Source organism: Sardina pilchardus, chromosome 6 (genome assembly GCF_963854185.1).
Source record: "Sardina pilchardus chromosome 6, fSarPil1.1, whole genome shotgun sequence".
Classification (NCBI taxonomy): domain Eukaryota; kingdom Metazoa; phylum Chordata; class Actinopteri; order Clupeiformes; family Clupeidae; genus Sardina; species Sardina pilchardus.
In genome coordinates, this window is record NC_084999.1 from 13,008,113 (window position 1) to 13,032,173 (window position 24,061).

Consider the following 24,061-nt stretch of genomic DNA (forward strand, 5'->3'; position numbering starts at 1 on the left):
TGAGTGTTCTTGATCTGTCAGTTGTCATGGAATGCACTTCCTGCTAGAAGCATTCTATTTGATGACATTATAATCACCAAGCAACCAAGATGTTTGCATTAGAATGTTAGAATTTAGAATTAGAATTTAGAATTTAGAATGTTAGAATGTTGGGCAAAGTAGAATTTGGGCCAAACTTGCCACTTCTTACATGAACAAGCTGAAGGCAAGTCACTTGTGATTAACCTCTGCGATTTCAAAACGATTTTCAACTTCAATGGCTTTCTACCCAAGGACATTCAACCCTGCAGGATCCTGGATCGGGACTGAACATCAGCCTCTGTTTCAGAGAAACCTGTCCTGTGTCAACACTGTTGAGGAAAACAGAAACACCGTGCCCCTTTGGATACCTCCATCAAAGCAGCAATATCAATATGTGCGGTCTACACGGTTTTCTGCAAGTAAGGATATCATATTTGCAGTGGTCTCATAGTAAGGCCTAATAGCTTGATTATGGTTGATATATTTATTTATGTTAATATTTCTGATATATGTTGTAGGTAAGTATTGGAGGGAGTCTGGAGACAGGCGTGCTGTGGTCCAGGAGGAGTGGCATGGTATGGCCAAGCTGCCCACCTCAACACCTCAGCACCTCACTCTCGTGGGCAACGGTGTCAAGAGCAGCCGGGTGGCTCCTCCCAGACCTGTAGCAGTGGCTCCAGCGAGGAAGGAGGAGAACCTGACATTCGTTGGGAACTTCACTCATGCTCCGAACATCACCCAGGACCAGCTATTGGCCCTGCTGAATTCCCAAAAGGGCCCTGACTCTGGGAGTGCAGGCATCCGTGGTGTTCCGTCCGCCCAGAAGACACCACTCCATCTCACTCGGCCCTGTGGCAGTGAGATCATGAAACATACCTACCCATCTGCAGGTAAGAAGAAGTCTATGTCCTTTAAATGTGGCTGATCTGAATAACTGACAACTAGAGTAGCTAACATGAATGTGTCTCTTCAGTTGTGCGGATGTCAACACGAGAGCAGGAGCTGCTGTCCGTCTCTGCTGTTCATCAGCGGGAGACTGGTGGACTGACCCATGTGGGCACAATCAGCTCATCCAGTAGTGCTTTGAGGCAGGAGGCTGGACCCCTTACCTTTGTGGGGAACTGCACCGGCCCTGCCGCAGCACTTCATGGTCAGCAACACATGAAGCCGATGCAAGCCCAGGTGCCAGGCAGTGTCGCCCAGGGAGGATTCATCCCTCTGGGGGTCGTTCCCACTCGGTCTACCCCTGCAGCTCCGGCAGGTCTCCCCACTGGGGCCGGTGGTGAAGTCCCGACCTACTGTAAGAGCACAGTCCACTCCAACCAAGCGGAGCGTGTGAAGATGATGGAGTACCACCGTGACATGGTCTCCTACTACAGAGGGCTCAAGCGTAAGGCTGAGCACGTCCCAGCGAGGGAGGGGTCAGGGTGCCCCAACGAGCTCCAGACAGGAGGTGTCCGTGACAGGACCTTGGACGAGCCTCGGCAGAAGACGTGGTGGGACAACGCCACAGAGGGCGTCGTTCTTCCTGAGGACGCTGTCGAGAAACTTGATGCCATTCCTGGCATCTGGGATTTGGCCATACAGATGGGCTTTCTGACTGTCTGCTAGTCAAGATGATTGAAAAAATGTTAACCCCAATATATTGTACATTGAATTGAATTGCTATTTTTGTATGATTATATTTTAAAAATAAAATATTATATTAATTACCATTATAAAACAATGACTCTTCTTTCAGTAACTCAGAGAATAAGAGAATTACTAATAAATAGCCTACATATTTTCTTTTCATCCACTATATTAACTTGCTGCCCTCACATAATGTTAATGTTAATTATTTATAATTAGGCCTAGATATAGCATGTGTACACTTCCATGAGGCTCTTATTTACAAGAACAAATATCATGCAATTGCTCTGCTCTCTTCACATCCTGTAATACGTGGAAGTGTCTCACTATTGTGGCTCAGGGTCACCAGGGTCTGTTTCTTTCATGTTATACAACTGCTGAAGATGCAACCAGCAGATTATGTAATCCTTTAACCACTGAGTGAAATACACAATACTCTTATGACACATTACTTGCTGTCAAGACATTAATTATTCCACAGTTCAAGGTAAAAATGAAAAGTGATAACACTTTCGCACATTCAAGTATGCATTTATCGTGAAGTTAAATTAAGGCACTAGACTGTTCCAGCCAAGGTCCATGCATGAAAAGATCAGTGTAAACTTCAATCAAAGAAAAACATTTTTTTTATATAGTTCCAGTCGGCCATAATCCATAATCGTCGTCGTTAGTCGTGTCCATTGTCAGATAACCGTTAGGGTTCAGGTCTAGAGGGTTTCCAGTCGCTCACTGCTGGGAGAGGGCCGACTCGGACCTTGTGTCCATGCTCAGCTGCTGCTCAAATGCCAAGACAGAGCTGGCCAGGGGATGCTGGATAATAGGAGCCGCTTCCGCAGACTTCTCACGGCTCTGCTCTCCATCCACCACCACCTGCTGTAGTCCAGTCCAGCTGAGGGACTCACCGAAATCCTCCCCTAAAATGAGATTCTTTGTTAGAAAATTGAAGCCAAGACAAGTAGTACCATTATGCTAGGAATTGCATTTTACAACTACCAGTCTTTTATCCTCCCAAACATTTGCATCATAATATGGACCAACTAACACAACTAGCTTTCAGTGCACCATGCAATGAATGATTGGATTCTGAGTTTGTGAAGTGTTCAAAATCACCTGGCGTCATGTCTTTGGATGGGCTCGTGTTTCTGTACCATTCGTGCCATTGAGCTCCTGTCATCGAACCAAGACGCTTCAGCTGCAATACACACAGTTTTGGGACATGTCAAATGCAATGTCAAATCTTAAAATCAATTTGTTCAATGACATGTTTCACAAAAAAAACAATGCACACAGTTTTGGCACAGATGTCAAATGTCCAATCTCAAAATAGATGTTTCATGAAATAAAGTAAATTGCCCGTACCTCTGCACACATCGCCATAGAGATACGCAGGGCAAGTTCCCTCCTTTCATCCTGGTACTCCATACTACAAAGACGGCACAAATGCAGCTCAATAACATGTTCTGTAGTCATAACTGATCAGTTGGTCTCATTAAGTTAAAGCCTCACCTGCTTTGACTGGCTTGACTGGGCAAAGATGATTCACAGTCCACAGATACATCCACAGAAGGCTGTGTCTGAAAAAAAACCCCACAGAGCAACGATGTAGTCTAACAAAATGTCCTGCTCAACCAAATCAACTGTGCTATAGGGAGCTAAAACAGAGAGGAGTCTGTCTTACCTTTGCTGATTCCGCACTTGTGGGTCGGGATTGCTTCTCTCCCAATTCCAAATCACGATCCTTCTCTTCTTGCCGCTTTTTCATGATGTACTCGTATGTGGTAAGCTTCTTCGACACTGTACACATAAAGAAACAAAATGTTAGCCATTTATGCAACACGTCAGCCATTTGTGGCCTTCAGGGCAGTCCCGTCTTTCCTTTCTGATTATCATATACACCTGCAAAAAAACCTATTCTTCATACTCACAGAGAAATATATGAAATCCCAGCAGGTGAATCACAACCACCAAGAAAACCAGCGTCAGTAAAAAGGTGAAGCAGCTCACTGCCAAGAGTCCAGCGGAGCTGGTGTGCACAGGAGCCAGTGGGAGGAACACCAACCATGTCGAGTTATTCAGACCTGGACAGACAGGTACAGACTGAACAGATAGCACTGTGCCGCATGACAGACACGTGTGAAAGTAATCTGAAAGGGAACATCCCTTTTGCATGTAGCCAGCTAACAGTCAGGCCGTTATTGTACCCATGGAGCATTCAAACTAATGCATGTTTGCTCAGAAAGCATTCGACCAGTGCTCTTACCCTGAAACTGAGGGGCGGTGCGGAGTATGGCCGGGTTCAAAGAGTGCTCAACGATGATGAACAAAACAATGAGGAGCAGCAGAAACATTCCAATAGCAGCAGTCACAACGGCCACAAAGAAAAACCTGCAGGTTGGACCATTAAAACTAATATATTTAGATAAAAGAAGACATTCTAATCCATACAAATATCCAACACCACATCCTTGAACAGGTCACAGGACGGTTGCAGGTAGGTACTGTAGCACTGTGACATTAAAACCCAGAGCATGCAGTCATTACAAAGAGACTGCTCATGACCACATGTCTGAAGAGGAACAAAACATTGGTGCTGAAAGTGCCCTGATGGCAACCAAAGAAACACATTATACTCAAAGCCAAGTTTCCTCTTACCAATAGTTCCTCCTCCCCACACAATTATTCATATATTTGCAGTGGTGGTCAAAGTCTGTAACACATTTGTTGCAAGCCTTGCAGTGTTTAGCTCGAGGTCCCCTGCAGATAGCAACACAAAGGGGAGAGAAACAGCACAGAAGTATCATGGGGATGAGAATAATTCATGGTCAGGCACAATCTTTGTGAAGATAAATCACTTTGAAAGTCTGAAAATATTTCTCAACTAGACATCTGATGAGGACAGTACACTCACACGTCAATATCACAGATTTTACAGTGTAGGTCAAGGATGACATGTGCATGTTGGCTTTTGTCAAAGGTCGGCAAGGTAGAGGCGTAGTTTCTAGCGCGCACAATGGGTTCTGCTGGGTCTATCAACACAGCTGCAATGTGGGTAACCAGGTGAAGAACAAAGAAAAATCCAAGATGCTGTGTAGATTGACGTCAAGGTAAAATTCACTTGGGAAGAGAGTGATTGGAAAGAGAGGTAAGAAACTAAGTATTCTGTATATCAACACACCTATTTTTTAAAAAGGGAATCACAGATAAGCTTCTGATTATTGTCTGACATTTGACATCAGACGAAAGAAGAAGAAAACAGGCAAGGCCCAGCTGCTTACAAAAACCTCATAGAGTGTAGAGTGCAGTCAGCTCTCCATGAAACACCCATGTGCCCACCAATGCGCTAGTGTGCACACTGACAGCCCTGACGTCAAGAGCCTATCAACCCCCCAGCATGCCACAGCAGGGCTGTGTGTGCGGTGGCCGTCCGGAAAAACGAGGCTCCTGGAGGCACAGCCAGCACAGCTGCCCTGACTCCCTGCCAGCCACGGATCAGACCTCTGCTCTCATCTCAGCCACGGCCAACGCCATCCGCACGCTCCCAACGCCATGGGCCGAGAGTGCAACACAAAACATTCCTATTCAGATGTCAGGATGATCTTTAGGGACTGTGAGCAGACAAGCCAGCACTTTGATAGCTTGGTGCAGCCAGCATTACCAGCCTTCGTGTTGAAATGCCAAATCCAATCAAAATGGAGATGCTTAGAAACTACAAGTGAGTGTTGAAATGTACAGAAAACTGACCAGTGTTGGTGATTGACAGTGGTGAAGGATTAGACCACATAAACAGTTACATTTCTGCACGACACGCTGTCCTACCCTTTTACATATGCAATGGTGAAAACAGGAAGATGAACGCGGAACAAATCACACGCACCTGTCCACCCTAAGACATCCTTAGTTGCTTTCAAAGCTCATCCCTGCATCTAGGCTACTCACATTACACAGTAAAGGATACACCATAGGCCAACGAGTCCCATGGGGAGGGCAGCAGTGGGATGTAGATCCCAAATCCGACAACAACCAAGTAAATGTAGGTGAAGTAGGAAACCAGCTGCTGGGTGGTGGGTCGCGCGGACCAGCCGTTGCGGCGCGAGTGCGGTGCAGGGATCACCGGCTCATTGCAGCTGCTCCCGGGGGCCGGCTCGGTACGCCTCAGGTGCTGATCGCAGCACCTCATATCTGAAGGGAGGTAAAGGGTTGAGGTAAGGGTGAGCTGTGAAAGCCAGAGTTAATACATTTGTTCCTCAATGTAGGCTATGTGTCCCTACTTAAGAGTCAGCAGGAGTAGCCTACAAATGAACACAAATAGGCTGAAAAGCTCAACAGATGGAAGATCTAGTAGTTTACCAGAAGTATTTTCTTGAAGTTCGAGAGAATCACGTGAGATATGCCTTGAGATGGCGTTCTATCGTGCAGAATGTAATACGGTTGCCTTGTAAATTAACTCGTAAATCTCAGGCTTCTTACTTACTCTCACTGTGATGGTGAGCTTTGCGCATGACCGACGATGCAGGGTTGCCAACTTCGGGTGTTTGGCTGGAGTGAGATTTTGAAGAGGGGGGGGGGGGGTGCATTTGGCTTATTTGAGGGCCACGCAAAAAAAAAAAAAAAATGGGTGCCGAAGATATCAGCACAATCTTTAAGTGCAGGCCAGACACACGGGGCCCATAGCCTAGACCATAGACTACATATAAACATCTGGTAGTTGTTAAACCAGGTGAATAAAATATAGGCCTACCAGTATGGCTTTCCCAATGTCATTTGTAGTGGTGTTGTAGACCGATACAACTCACATCCAATAAAATAATAGGTCATTTACAGAATCATACTGTGTAGATGTTCTGTACAGTAGGCTATCTACCCAAACAACCATCCATCAATCCATCCATATATTTAGGCCTATCTATCTCATGTAGGCTATCAGTTAGGAGCCATAGTCAATGAAAAATACATGATAAGAAATGTAGTGTCACAATTGTTTTGACATTGATAATCAGTCAAGAATTTTGATATTTTCTTGATTTGATTTGGGAGCCCCCCCACAAAGATCACAAAGACATTACAAGCCCCCAACACACTCAGTGAAAAGGTGGTTCCATGTCTGTATTTCAAACATTTTGAAATTCATATTAAGTTTACATTATTTATGATCTGCGTAATTAGCTAAAATACATAGTAAGTTGACTATTTCATATTGATTTTAGATTTTGACACAATTGTCATAGGCCTACTCACATTTAGCCTATCTTTATTGTCATTTAATGCCTGTCACTTTAAGAGAGTGATAGGTTTCAGTCATGCTTTTCGGCTATCCTAAAGTTATTAATATGTGGAAGTAGCCAAATGTTTTGTTTTCTATGTAGTCAAAAGACCAAACAAGTGGAAGAGCAGTAGCCTAGTTCATTATTTTGGGGCGCATACAACCTGAAGTTGGAGAACAAGTAGAAAGCCTAGTGAAATTTAAAAACGGGATTACTCCGTAATGGCTTATAGCCTACAAATTAATTAGTACATCAACAGCCTAAATTCACGTTGATTTTCTCGCGATCCGTCTATCACAGCAACTAGTAGGTCTATAATACTCTGTCAAGAGTCATTCATTCATATCAGTGTGACTAGAACTTCGTGAGCAATCACGCCTGCGGCGTCGGGTCCTTATTACCACTTCGAACGTGCATTATTTTCCACGGCGCGTCGTTGATTATCCCTTACATAATTTCTCTGCGCTGAGAACGTTGTAGTCAGGTATTAGACCTATCCCTGCAGTTCATCTAAAGAACCTATACATGCCTTAAATTCGTCTACTGCCTACACAATGAACTGCTGCATGTGGTCAAGTCACCAACTGATAAGGAACGGGTTGAAGAAAAATAAGAATGGATTTTGGCGTGACATTGCTTAAGTCTGCGTGAGAGCGTGAGATTGATGCTGAAATCGTGAGTGTCACGGCGAATGCGTGAGAGTTGGCAACCCTGCGATGCCCAACACCTTCGAAACCACCTAACTTTATTATGGCCAGAAATTAATAAGATGTATGAGAGAAAGTCTAAATAGATTACAGGCTTCCGTTACTCTTGAAAACTATGAGGCTTGGCCATAGTAAATGTAACCTACGTTATGTGGAAGGCGTTACATTGGTGACAGAAGCATGCTCACTAACATTTGCATTGGCGTGATCGTAGGCAGGCTAAACATTGTTATGGTGGCGCGATAGTCATTCAAAAATGCAAGATTCACAGTGATATGTCAATGAATAATAATTCATTCTAAAATTAGATCAAATAGGCATTTTTATTCAATTCGTTTCGGTTCTCGGGAAGGTTTTTGCGCTATTTGCGCTCAACAACTAGCCTGGCTAATGCCTACCACTTCTCAAATGAGACGTGGTCTGGCAACCAGACGTTCATTTTCTCGTATTTGAAAAAATGGCCAGATCCGTTCATTGGGCGCGACCACTTGTAAAGGCACACTTACTTCGTTAGACTCGCAATTCTTCTATGCTGAATGCACCTTTCCATTATTTCAGGTTACCATAAATAGTTTGGCAGGTGACTTATTTTCAGACTGAAGATATTCAAATGGACGAAAAGAATAAAACTATCATTTCTAAACGTAGGAATGGCTGTTTGAAATTGGCAGCCTATAGCCCTCTTTGAGCCACCTACATCTAGTTGACTAAGTTATCTCCTGTTTTTTCTGATAGCCTACTGAGCTGGAAACAGTTTAGTTGGACGCAAAACCGCAAGGACCTCAAGGCCTTTTCTAGCCTACTAGTATGGTCAGAGGCCAAAGATCTTTCCATTACCAACACAGAAGTTCCGCAATTTAAACCTTTAAATATTTTTTTCTTTCAATTATATCCATATGTATTATACCTTACCTATTCCTTGGATTTTGAATTGGATTTTCAGAGAAGTTAATTGTTTACTGTATCTAAAACTGTTATTGTTAATAAAAGAACTACACTACACACAACAGATTGGTCGAGTGAAGCCCATATAGGGAGGGAAAGTGAAAACCAGCGCCCCAAGTGGTTGCGTTCCTATCGAAGAGCAGCTCCAATGTTAAGTCCCATAGACCGACTTTTCAAAAAAATACTACGCAGCTATACCAGCGATCTTATCCACCAAAAATATTTTTCAGTCGGCATACTGTAATAATCTACTAACTGTGAAAATATCAGACTCTATTTCGCCTTATTTAAAAAAAACGTAATTGCTCGTTTCATTTCATAAATGGACTACAACTTCAAGTGACGTGACACCCTTCGACGACGTTACTCACCTAGCATGGTTTGTTTATTAGCCTGTTAGCTAGTTGGTTAGTTAGTAGACAATCACACTTACTGCCAGCTCTTGTGTGAGTAGGAGCACAACACAAGTTATCCCAACATAAAGGTAATTACCACGCGGTTTACATCGCTCTCTGTTATTACAAAAATATGATAAGCAAGTTAAGCAAATTGCCGTTTTGATCAGTTGGAGATGGAGCGCCCAAACTGGTGACGTCAAATGCTACTGTAGCTAGCTACTGTAGTTCGTTATCGCCATGTTACAAACAAACTCAAAACAATTAAACTGATCCTAAAAAATAAAGTATGACCACTAGAAGCAATAGAGCTGACCTACATGGATAGCATATTGAAGGCATTTAACTAACTTCCGATCGTGGGCCGAGATATATTTTTTCTAAAAGAAAATCCCATCCTCTCCCGCTAGCCTCTAGGAACGCAACCACCAGGTGGCGATGAGATTACTTTCCCTCCCTATGGCAATGAAAAAAAAACGTCATAGAAATAAATGACGTTGAGTGACGTCATTAACGTCAGTGACGTTTCTTTCGTGGTGACATCACAGCGATTTCCTATTTCAGTTAATGTGCCACACTCTTCCCCTACAAGGGAAATGCAAATTTGATGGAAATGTTCCCTTCATATGTGTAAGCAAGTTACTGAAAACGTCCTAACACACGATAGATGCGATACAAAAAGTGTTTTATCGGTTACATGTCGGCAGTCCGACATCCTGCCAGTCCGACATCCCTTTCGTCCGACATGCCGCTATTCAGACATGGTGTTATTCCGACATGCTGCCAATCCGACACATTTTAGTATCCCCATTCCGACAGTTTACAAATCCTATTTTTTTCCACGTCAATTTAACGGACCCTATGAGCCCGACGGACGCAAAGTGCGTCAAAAAACACACCCATTCTTCTCTGTTACATTGCCCCGCGATTATAAGTCACAGAGAGATGAGACCTATTGCATGAAAGAGCTCAGAACCGGGGCTTTCCAACGAGACTAGACACGTGTCTGTACGATCAAGTAGCCTATGCAAATAAAAATAAAATGAAAGTATCATATTTACAGTCTATATTGCTCTGCGTTCACCCACGCAGCCACTGCTCTCGCTTGAATTACGCCGGGACCAGGCATCGCACAGACATAACACGCATATCAAATGAAAGAGGAGAAACAGAGCTTTCCATTGATACCAAACACATCGATCCTTTTGTGTTATAGAAACAGACGAAGTGACAAACAAATAAGAATCATATAGCTTCGGCTACCGCTATTTCGTTTGATTTACTCGTGAAACCGTGGTTAAAAAGATAGGCCTACAGCTTGCATGTCAGATAAAAGAGGAGCGCTAGAGCTATCCACAGATACCAAATACAACCTTCTAGGCCATAAAACAGACGAAGTGACAGCAAAATAATAACTTCTATAGTAATAATCTAGCTCCACTTAGTCCGCGAATAATGAGACGGAGAAGAAAACTTGCCATGTCAGAACTTCCCCGACTCGTGCACGCAACAGATAACCATATCAAGAAGTCTTCACAATGGCATTTTAAATGTGAATCTTTATTATTTTACACAATTGGATATAGTTATGACATTATAGCCTATTAATGACCTCATGTCGGAATGGCACGTTGTTTGAAAAAATAGTTAAATACCGCCACTGCGACCATGAAAAAAAAATGTCGGAGTGGTGGGACTTTCTCCCATAAAGAGACATGCCTCCACTACGACAATTGGACATCAATGTCGGAGTGCTGGTATGTCGGAATGAACGGCGGTAGCCGTTTTGGTTATATCAGGGATTTACATATTCAACAAAGGAGAGAGGTGTTACAGATAATAGGCCTATGGCTTAAAATGGAACACTTTTTCATTTTTTTTTTTATTATCAATGCCTGCTAAAAAATAATGGAGAAAACACTGAATGATCAGTCAAATGCAACAGTAGGCTTTGTCCCTGCCTCTTGTTCCGGCAGGATTTGCCAGGGTCTGCACGCTCAATGACCTGGACCTAGGACGGGGCCTACGCCAAAGACTCTCATTGTTGCTTATTTCTATCCCGATTAAAATCTTTGTTAACTTCAGTTATGTCTCTGAGTATTCCTGGCTGAACTGTGTGTTATGCAAAGGTGTAGGGGCCTACTTGTGCCTTGCTTCGTAATTTACGCAGCGTCTGTCACCAACATTCTTGACGTGCGCCAAATCCAAGTTTCCCTCAAAGCATGAAGCATTTTTGGTGCATGAAATCTCACCGGTAGTGTGCCTCTCCAGTCCAAGCACATCCTCGAGAAAAACATACGCCACTCGTAATGGAACTATGGGAGTCGGTTTAAAAGCTTATCATTGGTGGCTGTTATCTTGCATGTTATCGCCTTGAAGTCCTGCAGCTGCACCTCAGCCAACGTTTTGAACGAGTTAAACATAACCTCTTAGTTTAGTTTCAACATAAATTGGAGTATATAAGCTACTAAACTAATACACATCCATCGCCAGATGTCAAGTCCACTGTAGATTTGTGAACACGTTCATATCATTTAAATGGTGGGAACGTTTGGCTACATGTAACAAGGAGACCTATGTTGAGAAGAGTTATTATACTTGACCGATTATGCACATTTAATTCATTTGAACACTGTTTGAAACCTGTTTGTACCCATTAGAAATTGTGGACCTAGCAGTTACTGCGCAAAGCACAGATTCCATTGCTGTTAATATGTCATCACAGATTTTATATTAGCCATAGCAATATAGAGCCAGTGTCACATCAATGTTGGCCTAATAGTCTGGGCCAGTGGCAGAAATACTACCACCAAAAAACGTATTGCATAACAAAATGCAACATTTGAACACCCATTAGTGCCGTATTTCTCCAGCCCCTCAGTTGTGATACTTTTCATGAACTGGCCCCTATTACAAACTAATTGAATAGCCCTGCAGTAGGCTATGAATCTTCAACTGGTTTGTTGACCTAATATCTCCATTCATACCACTGAGTGCACACTGAGCACATTGGAACATTACAACAAAAATATACTACATTTAGTATTTAATGTGTTTAATCAACACCACAAAAAGCATGCAACATTAGAAATGATGTGCTAACTAGTATAGTTATATGAAACTTAAATATGATTTCACTAAGATCTTGTAGTTATTACATGGACAGTTTACAACGTTTGCAGAACTTTGCATAATACATGTATATATGAAAAACAAAGGACATTCCCCGACACATTGTATCTACGTACTTCCCCCAGATCTTGGCATCTTGGGATATTTAAGAAATTTGAGTTAGCAACATACTTCAACAAGAACCAAAAGCAGCGACTATGAATTTTGCCTCACCTTTTACATCAAAAGGAACAGAAATGCTACTCGATACCAGAGGGCTTCTTGTTCTTAAATAACAATGGACAGGCAATAGTTTTACGATATGACAGATGATGATGGATTGTTAGTGGCAGATGAGGAGTCACTTGCTTCTCCTTTCTTCTTAATTTTGATCCCAAACAGACTGCAGATTTTCATCAGCATCAGGTCCACTATCTCCTCCTCTTCAGATGGCTATGAAATAGAAGTGGATGACAATGTAGTTAAAATCTTGTAATCTTGCAGTTATAGAGTTCTTGTTATAATATTTATAACAGAGCATGTTCTTAAACTAACTCAGAAGGTCAAATGTTCTATCACCTGATGGTGAAGTTGCTCTTCACTAAATGCCACCAGGATCACGGAAATAAAGAGGTTCAATACAACGAAGGTCATGAAGATGATGCAAGAGCCAATTAAGAATGCACCAAGAACTGGGTTATAATCCAACACCTGCAATTCAAAACCAAAACACAGAGATTCATTAGGAGTTTGAAGTCATCTGCATTCATTTGTAAGTTAATTTACCAAGAACTGACCTCTTCATAATTGAAGATACCAAGCTGTAGGCTGACCATAGTCTGTGCTGCATTTATGAGAGTCCTGTATGAAGACAACTTCCAGCCATACATTAGGTTGCACTGCAAAAAGTATTCAGGGAAATAGTCATTGGTTAGGAACACAGAAAATCTACAGTATATCCCAAGCAACAATCACGACGCCATTTATTAATGCAGATTTACATATACATGAGTATGCTTCTGTGATGTAAAGTCATTACACTGTGGGTGACCTAAACCTACAGCGATAGAGTAGGCCAGAAACATGATGGTCATGATCAGCAGGAAGCCTGAGATGTCTGTCCAGGCCCTCTGCAGGGTGGAGGTGATGAGGTGCAGTTTGGGGTTGAGCCGCAGGAGGTGCCACAGCTTAATGGTGGACAAGAGAACCAGGAAGGCCATCAGGTAGCCCAGCACCGCGTCTGCCATGGCTGTCTCGTGGAAACTGACGTACCTGATGAAGGGGAAAAGGTTTCAAGAACCTGCACCATGAAGACGTTCATGCGACGGAGATGACCACTCACTTGTCCTTGTTGTTTAGATAGAATTCCAGGTCCCTGTTTCTCAGCAGTGTTCTTTTGATAAACACACTCAGTGCACTCCAGCTGAGGATGATGATGGCCAGCTCCAGAAGGTGCCACTTCGTCTTAAAGTAAGTCCACTTCTGCTGCCTCATTAGCTTGCCCTGAGTGCAGAGAGAATAGCGGCTTTACAGATAGAATGATGCCTATTGAGGAATAAACAGGGTGTGGTATTTATTCTTTTCATTTAAATAAAGTTCTTCAGTAAGAACTGAAATGCTCACCTGGACATACATGTAGTAGAGAATGAAAAGGAAGTAGATGACCTCAGAGGCCATGACAAAAATGTGTAAGCCACCCGTAGACTGATAGAGACGGACTGTCTGTATCTCACTACGGTATTGGAATGCACCTGTGCAGACATTATTGCAGGTAATTATACAGTAGTACATTATTGTACTTATCTCTGATCTTTTCCATATCTAAATATGTAATGACTAAGATGTCTGCCTTACCCACAGCTGTTGTTTCCAGCATTAGTGTAACAATGGCAAAAAGGTTGACATTCGCATTGTACACAGTGAACTCCACAAAGATAGCACGACTGTAAACATCCAGCCATCTGTTGTCAAACAAGTACTGAAGCACACTGTGGATTAGAAAAGCAGACTCTCAAAAATGTTCACACTTCTCTCAGTGGTCTCAAACCGACTCACTTGCTCTGTGTCGTGGTTATCTTATTGATGATTTACATTCGCGTTTGTTTCTCTCCTCTTTACCTTGTAGCATTGGTCAGGTCAGGGCCCAGCTCCACCACAAAGCCTCCTCCTCTGTACAGGGCCACGTTGCCCCATATGGGATGTGCTCTGAGTCGGGATTGGCTCAGGTATTGCCAGGGGCTGGGGGCAGCAGCCCGGGAGGTGTTCGTATCCCTGGAGCGATTCCAGCCCGTACCATAGGAGCCCCTGTCTTCCATCTCCCAAGAGTACGGAGCATGGCAGTCTGTGACCGAGCGCTGCATGGAGCGGGCAATGCGACAGGAGTCTTTCTGCACCCTCACCTGGCGAAGGCGGGCATTGCCAATAAGTTTGGAATTCCCGTCCGTTATGAATCCTGAAGTAAACACAGACAACTGAGTATATCAGACTGTGATCCTTGTTAAGATTTCTTTCTGATTATTTTGTGTTAAACATTTATTTGATATGTTTGAATAGGGTTATGTTTCACTTCTACTTTCATTCAAATGTGTACAAACTGCTTCTATGAAAATGGCAAAATCCCAAACTAATTACCTGGATATTGTCCAAAAATGTTGTTCAGGAGGGATGTATTAGTCCATGTGAACACCTCCCTGTGGCTCATTGAGTGTGTGATCCCTCTGCTGAAGCTTTTCCGAATGTGCCGAGTCAGATCTTACATTCTACGTCAACACAAAAGAACATTTCTTATTCAGATCTATTGAATTAAATCATTAAGTCAATTTAAAGTGAATTCAACAATGTCTTACTTTCAGAGGCTGAGTGATCAAAAGGCTTTCAAAGAAGGACACCACCATGGAGATGAGCCAGCTGACAGAGCGCTCTTTGCCGTACTTCAGCCCGTACAGCATGGTGAAGAACGCCGACACCCCACTCGTCGCCAGCACCAGAAGCCAGCCCACAAACACGAACCACCAGGGCAAGCCTCCCTGACAGCATCTCCTGCCACCGCTACTGCCCCCTCCCTCGGCGCTGTCCTCGGGGCTGGAGCTGTGGCTGAGGTGGTCTCCGCTGGAGGTGGAGGGCAGATGGGGCTCCAGGAGGCCTTTGATGCCCCGGACCTGCTGCATGGCTTGGCTGTAGCTGCCAGGGTTGGAGAAAGCGCGTGGGACCCAGCAGGCCCAGCTGTTTCTCCACGTGCTGGAGCTGCCGGTAGAGGTACTGGGTGTACAGGCTCAGGCTGCCCTTCTGGCCGTCACTGGTTAGTTTCTTTGGACTCTCAGAGGAAGGGTTCTCTGTCAGCAGGAGAGAATCATGATTTTGTTACACGCTGGCTCACAACATAACCACTAGGGGGAGTCCTCAGTTTTACAATTACAGTTTAAAAGAATCCTAACTTCCCTCAACAAGACACAAAACCATTTTTTAGATAATGGTGTGTTGCTCTATTCCCTGTTTCTCCCCATCCTATCATCCATATGCTCTCTGTATGTGATATATATGTGTGTGTGTGTGTGTGTGTGTATGTATTTGCATAATAAAAAGGCATAATCATAAGAATGAAGGAAAAACTGTTTTGTAACCTTCCAAAGTGTCCCCTGCAAGATTTTGCTGCCGGATGATGTCCTCCATGAGTGAAAGAAGCATATTGATGTCAGGGTTTTTGCCAGATGTCACATCTATCCCGGGAAGAGGGTTCTTCATCACCTTGGAGAGTGACTGTGCTATTCTTTTTATGTCCTGGGAGACACGAAAACATCATGTAAGTAATTATTATCACTTAATAGAGGAACCCATTCCCCTTAAGTTCAAGTTCAAGTTTATCGTCATGTAAGTAATGGCATTCCTTGTGCTCAAATGTCCATTCAACTACAGAAATAACCTTATTAAGGTTAGATGGTATTCCATGTATTAGATGGTTAAAAACGGTTAATATCTGAGGGGTTTTTTTGTACCTTGATGACAGCTTCTGGTGTTATGTCCCTGTGCTGGCTCTCAGAGAAGGGCGGCCCGGTTGGTGACACATGGCCACTCTTGGCCAGTTTGCGGGTGTCCGCCTTGCTCTTGTCCCTCACAGGCTTCTCAGACTTCCTCTCCCGCGGGCGTGTGTTTCTGAAGATGCTGACGATGAGGAGGTTGATGGGGAACATGATGATGGAGCTCTGGACGCCGATCATCACTTGTTGCCAGGTGAACTCAATGTGACCTGTCGTGGCGGAAAAAGGAGAAGACACAGACTTGAGTTGAGTGCTGCTGATGTCTGTGATTCTCATGCAGATGGATGGGCAAAAGGTGATATGCGCAGAGACTTACCCAAGTCCATGGTCTGCTCGGCAGGATCTGTGGGCACACCATAGAACATGATGTTGGTCAGCATGGTGCAGCAGCAGGGAGAAACAACAGGAGACACGCTGGACGCACGTGAAGCTGCTGTTTGGAGGGCGGCTGACCACAGAAAACCAGATATGGCCGTCACAGAAGTCTTTCACTGTCTTCATATAGAACAGATTGCTGCAAGACGAAAGGCAGGAGAAAAAAAGACCATAAACTGGCTAGAGAAAAGACAAATGTTTTCTCAAAAACAAAATGGTGATTCAGGTTTATCATGACAGGCAATTTTCTTGTGGTAATCAAACAAAACAAATGCATGTAAAAACAAAGAAATGTTTTACCTGAATCTCTTTAAGTCCATATCTGTGGCTACAAGGAAAACTCTATCCAGGACACACTCCCCCATGTCTAAGGCGAGCCACGAGCTGCAGAGGAAGTGCCATTTCTGCCCCGTCTCAATGTCCTGCACCATCACTTTGTTAACGTACCTGATTTGCACAGTGCAGAAAGATACAGGCACAGACACAGATGTAATAATACTGTATTAATACCTGAAACAGAATCTTTGCTTTTGGTGAGCTCTGTGTCATGTACTTGGGCTCAGATCTAGTTTTGATTTGTGCAATTAATGTGTAGTCTTTAGTTTAAAGATTGCAGTGAGCAAGACAATATTGGATAGGTTCTTGACTGGTAGCAGTGTATGGCCATATCTTACCAGCCAGGGTGATTCCCTGAGTTGTCATGCCATAGCCTGATATTCTTCAGGTCGCCCAACGAGAATGGCGTGGTCAATACAAACATGTCCACCCTGCCTCTCTCAAACACTGGCTTGTCTGGGTCAGTCAGATGGTGTGGTTCACTGTCACCCTCAGAGCCCAGCAAAGTTACTGTCACCTGCTCAGGAATCAAAAGACATAAACAGCATCATACAGCCATTATCAGTGAATGCAAAAATTAGGCAAAATAACAACAGGAGGGGGCTCAAACCAGAGACGGCCAGTAAGTCCTTACATGCTTATTACCTCCTCCAAAGAGGTTATGTTTTCATTGGGGTATGTTAGTCTGTTTGTTCGCTTGTTCGCAAGATAACTCAAAAAGTTATGGATTTATTTCGATGAAATTTTCAAGAAAGGTCTGAAATGACCCAAGGAAGACTATTTAATTTTGGGAGTGATCTGGATCACCGTCTGGATCCAGGTAGCGGTTATGTTTTCACTTGGTGGAGGTCTATGCTTTTCTAGTTGTTATAGGATTTGGCAGATGCTTTTGTCCGAAGCGACATACAAAGAAAAACAATGCAATAATTAAATTTAACAGTGAAGAATTTAAAAAGTTGTCCAGACTACTACATTAGGGAGAACAGCAATACTAAACAATATCAATTCAAGCAATAACACAATGAAAATACAGAATGAAAATCAAGGAGAATAGCAAAATGAACAATACAGTAGTCAGGTATACGGACCTGTGAGGAAGTAGAGGCTCCACGTCGGTGCCCAGTGCTGATGTTGAGCAAGTATCTGTACTCTGCCAGGGGGTCGTTGTCTTCCAGCACAGTAAGCTTTACCTAAGAGGCAGCACAGAATGGGCATTTTTAAACTGAAAAATCGAGTATACCTTGAGTTGATCATTCATATTTTTTTAGCATTTCATAAATACATTCATAAATAAAGAAATAACATTTAAGGCGGTATTTGGCGGTATGACACCAAAGAAAGAAAAAGAAGGTTCAGTCATATGTGCACTTTAGGAGTACTGACTAGAATGCCATATACTAGTGAGGATTCTACATTCTATAGAGACTGACCTTGGCTGTGTCCTGAATGTCCTTCCGTCGTGCCCATATCACCAACATGAGGTAGGCCAGGAAAATGGCGCCAATAAAGCACACCACCACCGGATTCTCAGCAAAAGTGGCAAAAAGCTGAGCCGTCTGGCTAACATCCACCACGTTAGGCATGACGAAGAAGGAGCTTCCGAAGAACGTCAGGTGGTTGCACAAGCACTGCGTGACCAGGGATGTAGTCAGGGGCCCAACCTATGAAGACAGAGTCAAGTATGTGCGAAAGAGGTAGTAGCGATCACTAACAAAATCTAAACTAAGGCCTGTTTGTATTGTTCAGTGCATTTTCAGCCCCAAATTGCTCTACAGTCAAGCTTGAACAAAGCAATCAGTGCTTGCTTCCCAAAAAGCTTCAGTTTCTGGTCATATACTGTATGTACATAATCCCTCTGGCAGTAAGTACAGCAGTGTAATGTGAATGAACATACCCTGCATCCATAGTCACTCCAGTTCAGCTTCAGTTCATCCCAGTACATGCACTGAGCAGCAATGGAGGTGACGGAGACTGTGGCGTTTGTAGAGTTGACTCCTGCCCCAACCACAGGTCTCACTAGAAGGTAGTATACACCCTCATCTATGGTCATATCCCTGGAGCTCAACACCCATGTGTATCTCTCCTCTGCCCAGAATCAGTGGGATGGAAAAACAAATTATTTTCAGTTAACTTATAAAAAGTAATTTCAGCTATCTTGATTCTTTTCTTTTCTTTGAAAAAGATAGGATAGGATGTGGAAACCTTGTGTGTCTTTGTCATGTGGCAGGTAGGTTTGTGCCTCGTAGTGTGTGTCATTGGGGTACTCCTGGAACCCTATAAGCAAATGTAAGGAGATGTCTTCTGAGGGGTTCAGCTTAAGCACCAGGGACACGTTCGGCGAAGTCACATTGATCGCGATAGTGCTGAAGTTTCCAAGGTCCAGAAAGGTGCTGTTCACAATCTGAACAAAATCACATCAGTTACTGGACAATTGGGTCTCAATTGAACATCCTATAAGCAAAGGGTTTTGTTACTGAAATATTACAATGAACATTTAAAAAATAAATACATTTGTTTTGTTTGGTTACTGTACAAGAATTAAAGTAAACATGCCTACCTCAATCTCGTTTGTCAAATTAGCAATGGGGATGGGGGGGCCATTATGTTGCGAGAGAGACAGAGCCCCCACTGTGCCATTGATGGACTGCACTGTATTCCAGGCAAATGGATTTGTCTCAAAGGTTGACATCTGATGTGAGACGTGAGGATAAACACCATTGCTAACAATATGCATCAGAGTGAATCAGAGTAACTGGTTAACATTACATAATTGACTATTGAACTCAATGAACCACTGTAAAAAAAAAAAGTTCGTTCAACTCAAATTTTCAAGGCAACCGGCTGCCTAGAATTTTTGAGTTCAATCAACTTAAACTTAGCACGTTTTGAAGAACTACAATTATTAAGTTGTGTAAGCTAAGTTTTTCAAGTTCTGCCAACTGATTTTTTTTAATTCAAGTTACTGGAAATTTACTGGAAAGTTTGTAAAAACTTACTATTTTGAGTTCAGATTACCATCCCCTAATAACGTGTTTGTTCCCAGAATGCAACAGCACCAGTCAACATATTCTGAAAGAAATCACAAATAGTTTCCAACTGAAATGTAATCTTGAAATAAGATTCTAAGCAAAGCTAAAACTAAGTAACTGTGACACTAAAGGCCATACTGTTTTGGTCATGTTGTCATGTAATTGTTTGTTGTTGCTACAAACCATCATGTAGATGACCATCCACAATGACTTAATCCTGTGCATAGAGCTTAGAGTAATGAATATGCTAGCGGCACAAACAGATATTCACATTCTTAGTGATATCATTGTGACTATGAACTTCCTGATTGCAACTAGTGCAGTTGCTGCTTTTACATTAATTCATGATAAATTTGTTAGGGTCAAGAACTACACAAGGAGAAAACCCTACAAGGAGAAAGAGAGAGAACCCTACAAGGAGAAAATGAAATCCACCCCAGAAAGAATACAGGAACACCAGTGGGTGGGTGTTTAGGAAGATTCCAAGGGCCCAGAAATGACAGAGGACCCTCAGAGAGCCTTGCCCCCAATAACACTATATACAGTATTATTGGAGGAACCCAGAATGTCTGTCCCTCATAGGGTATACATTCTTTAGCAGCATACCTGCAGACACATAATGCAAGAAAGCATTGAGTGGCCGACTTTGTGATGCCGTGAAGGAGCCAGATTAATGCAAATTGAGAAAGCAGTCAATTTCGCATTGCACTCCAATTAATATATGTCTACTTTCTAAAATGACATTATATTTTGATAATGGTCTTCTCCTCAATGGTAACCCTGACAAAACTCTGAAAATCTGTCACATAGTCATTTTGTTCAATAGTTGATTTGTGTTATACACATCCAAAAAAGCCACAATAAACAGTAATGAGAAAAAATAGACATTATAAACAAGAAAATAACATTTGCCCATAATTCCTAAGGGGATGGTATCTGAACTCAAAATAGTAAGTTTTACAGACTTGAAAATTCCGGTAACTTGAATTAAAAATACTTAGTTGGCAGAACTTGAAAAACATTGTAGTTCTTAAAAAGATAAGTCAATGCCTTCAACTCAAAAATTCAAGGCAGCCGGTTGCCTTGAAAATTTGAGTTAAACTAACTAACATTTTTTTTAGTTAGGACCATAACTTACAATTTTAAGTTAACTTGATTAGTTTAGTTCTTCACTGTCAACTTGAAAAGTTAGTGAAATCAGTTGACTTTTATATTTCAAGTTGAACCAACTTAAAAACCCAGTGAAAAACAAATAACTTGGACAACTTGGACTTCTTTTTTTATGTTGTGTTAACTCATGAAACTGAGTAGACATACATTTGCTTATTTCATAAGTTGAAATAACTTCAGGGAAGACTGCACTGATACATATAATTAAATATTTAAGTTGAGTAAACTTAATTTTGCAAGTTTGCAAGATGCAATTACAAAAAAAGTTGGATCAATTGTTTTTTTCTAGTTTACCATGTCTTCCTGATTTTTTTAGTTATATTTACTTACAAACCTTAGTTTGCAGGACAAAAGGCAAGTTCTAATTTTTACAGTGTGGGCATCAATATTACTCTGTAACTGGATTCTGGACTTCCTAACCAACAGACTGTCTGTTAGGCTAGATAACCTCACCTCCTCAATCCTTACCCTGAACACTGGCGTACCACAGGGCTGTATGCTGAGCCCTCTCCTTTACTCCCTCTTCACCTACGACTGCACACCTGTACATGGCTCTAACACCATTGTCAAGCTTGCAGATGACACTAAGGTGATTGGTCTAATCAGCAACAATGACGAGGCGGCCTACAGGGAGGAGGTCCAGCACCTAATATTGTGGTGCACCGACAACAACCTGGCTCTCAACACCAAGAACATCAAAAAGCTCATTGTGAAAGCTAGCACACACACACTCCCATCCTGATCAACAGGACTGAGGAGGAGTGTGTCACCAACCTCAAGTTTCTGAGTGTCCACATCTCTCAGGACCTCTCTTGGACCATCAATACCTCTACCCTGATCAAGAAGGCTCACCAGTGTCTTTTCTTCCTGAAGAGACTAAAGAAGGTCTACCTGACCTCAGATCCTTGTACTGCTGCACCATCGAGAGCATCCTCACCAACTGTGTCACAGTATGGTATGGCAACTGCTCTGCCTCGGAAAGCACTGCAGAGGGTGGTGAAAACTGCCCAATGCATCACCGGTTCCTCACTACCCTCCATTGAGCCTAGTCCAGTAAACCATACCACTTTCTTAACTGTATACTACTGTCTACACTGCACTTACTGTTTATACCTAATACCTGTTTATAGTGTGTGTATATCACATTTCAGTTCTCTGCTTTGCTTCTTTGTACTGGTTAGACGCAGACTACATTTCATTGTCTCTGTACTTGTACCCCTGCACAATGGCAATAAAGTTGAATCTAATCATTTACACACCACTGAGAGAGAACATACATTAGTATCCATTCATCATCGACATTGGCGGGCCTGCTCTTACCCGGACATCCACGGACCTCTTCGATGACACAACAGAGGGATATAAAGGAGGGAACGTGAAACTGGCAGAGCTGGAGTTTTGAATTGTGAATGGCAATTTCGCAAGGTTTTTTGGAGACATTCTGCAGGAAGAATATTTTGTAAAGCGCAGGAACTCCATATTGTAACTAGAAAATATCACTAAAAGATATAATCAGCACATTGGATGATATAATACAACATAGATAGACCTTCAGTTATCAAGTAGTGACTTTGACAAAAAGGATATGGATTGTCCAGTTACAGTAAGCATAAAAGAAACAACACATGAAGTAGCTGCAGCTTTGTCAGCTGGTCCTTACCTGTTGACGTATAAACTAATCTGAGGGGTGATTATGACTGTGGGCCCATGACACGTCTTTTTCCCTCTCAGAAGGGCACTCTGGACCTTGTCTACAGCACTGAGTACGTTTTCGGCGATCTCACGCTGAAATAGATGTTGAAGTCATTACAGTATGTGAATACCTGCATCAAAATATCATTTAATACCACGGTTGTCATGCAGGAGAAGTACCTGTTTATCTGGCGCTCCTGAGACCGCAATGATATAGCAGCTTCAGCGAGAGGCTTACATGCATCCAACATCTTTTCATTAATGTTGCTTTCAGGGAGTGGAAGTGAGTTGAGGGACTCACTGAGCTTTGATAAAGCACTGCTTGTCTGGATCTGTCCGGAAGGGAACAAAACATGAATAAAAGTTGGTTTCCAAAATGTATATTAATAAAGTAGCCTATCTCTCTCCCTCTCTCTCTCGGTCTTTCTCTTCTCTTCTCTCTCTCTCTCTCTATCGATCCATCTGTCTATTTATATATCTATATATCTATCCATCTCTCTAATCTAGTCCCCATCTCCATACCTTACTGCCATCGCTGTCTTCCCACAGGTTAAGGCTATTACTGCTATGGACAATTATAGCCACAGTTGTTACAATGGGACCACTCTTCCCTCCAATAAAATGACCACACTGGGTTCCTCAACCCCCCTCTCAGTCCTTTGAATCCAGTATGCAGGCCCAGAGTGATCCTACTTTCATAAGGTAAACTACAGATCTGTCCATGTGTGGCCACTCCTACTCAGACTGTACTGCATGCCTTATATGACAGAGATAATCTTTGCTTGATAAATGAAGGGCACAGTACAGGACAAACATCCAGAAATCATCCTGTACCTGTGTGTCTGTGGTCAGCTCATCAGCCTGCTTAGTGAGTTCGGCCACAGCACTGGCAACTGCCTGCACCTCCTCTAGGCTCCACATGGGGGTGCTGTCTATTGCCACAGACATATTGGTGGCCATCTGCTCTCTGAGCTGAAAGGAAAACATACTAATCATGGACAACAGTGCCATTCTCAAATAATTCTCTTTATGCCACTGACCAAGAAAAACCTGGTCCAAAGTGAGAGGCCCATATAAAGCACAGCTGAAGACAAACTGTAACAAACCGGTTTTAGTAATGCAAGGTTTAGTGGAATCCCTGTGCTAGATACCTGGCTTGTGCAAAATTCAGAATTGAATTGAGAATGACTCCTAAATTCTATATCAATTCTTGAGTTTGAATTGAATTTGAATTGAGGTCAAAAACAGGATGCAGAAATACAATTCGAATTTGAATTAAAGGAAGTAGAATTGAAATTCAATGAAATCCAAAGAAATTCATATACTGTACATACTTTGAGGGTAGTGTTTAAC

The 24,061-nt window shown here is 42.6% G+C and overlaps 2 protein-coding genes and 1 pseudogene across 2 annotated transcripts; 1 reads left to right on the top strand and 2 right to left on the bottom strand.

The window, feature by feature from the left end:
- The first annotated feature begins 282 nt into the window (after positions 1 to 282).
- Positions 283 to 1,632, top strand: LOC134082327 (uncharacterized). Its single transcript, XM_062537974.1, has 3 exons — positions 283 to 440; positions 540 to 911; positions 995 to 1,632. Exons 2-3 carry the CDS (start codon positions 599 to 601, stop codon positions 1,630 to 1,632), a joined length of 951 nt encoding a protein of 316 aa, XP_062393958.1. The 5' UTR covers positions 283 to 440; positions 540 to 598.
- A 747-nt stretch (positions 1,633 to 2,379) lies between these two features.
- Positions 2,380 to 5,830, bottom strand: LOC134082328 (palmitoyltransferase ZDHHC11-like). Its single transcript, XM_062537975.1, has 9 exons — positions 5,609 to 5,830; positions 4,562 to 4,737; positions 4,306 to 4,407; positions 3,914 to 4,038; positions 3,579 to 3,797; positions 3,332 to 3,447; positions 3,160 to 3,227; positions 3,013 to 3,076; positions 2,380 to 2,580 (listed from the first exon to the last, which is right to left on the bottom strand). The coding sequence occupies exons 1-9, from the start codon at positions 5,828 to 5,830 to the stop codon at positions 2,380 to 2,382; spliced, it is 1,293 nt and encodes a 430-aa protein (XP_062393959.1).
- Positions 5,831 to 12,341: 6,511 nt separating this feature from the next.
- LOC134082329 (polycystin-1-like protein 2) overlaps positions 12,342 to 24,061 on the bottom strand; it is a 36,800-nt pseudogene continuing 25,080 nt past the window's right edge.

Bases quoted from the DNA above. Each gene is read 5' to 3' on its own strand.
- LOC134082327 (XM_062537974.1), top strand. From the start codon at position 599: ATGGCCAAGCTGCCCACCTCAACACCTCAGCACCTCACTCTCGTGGGC. The intron at 912-994 runs GTAAGAAGAAGT...GTGTCTCTTCAG, and splicing joins ACATACCTACCCATCTGCAG to TTGTGCGGATGTCAACACGA.
- LOC134082328 (XM_062537975.1), bottom strand. From the start codon at position 5,830: ATGAGGTGCTGCGATCAGCACCTGAGGCGTACCGAGCCGGCCCCCGGG. The intron at 3,228-3,331 runs GTAAGACAGACT...GTTTTTTTTCAG, and splicing joins CAAGTGCGGAATCAGCAAAG to ACACAGCCTTCTGTGGATGT. The intron at 2,581-3,012 runs GTACGGGCAATT...TTTCTAACAAAG, and splicing joins CTATGGCGATGTGTGCAGAG to AATCTCATTTTAGGGGAGGA.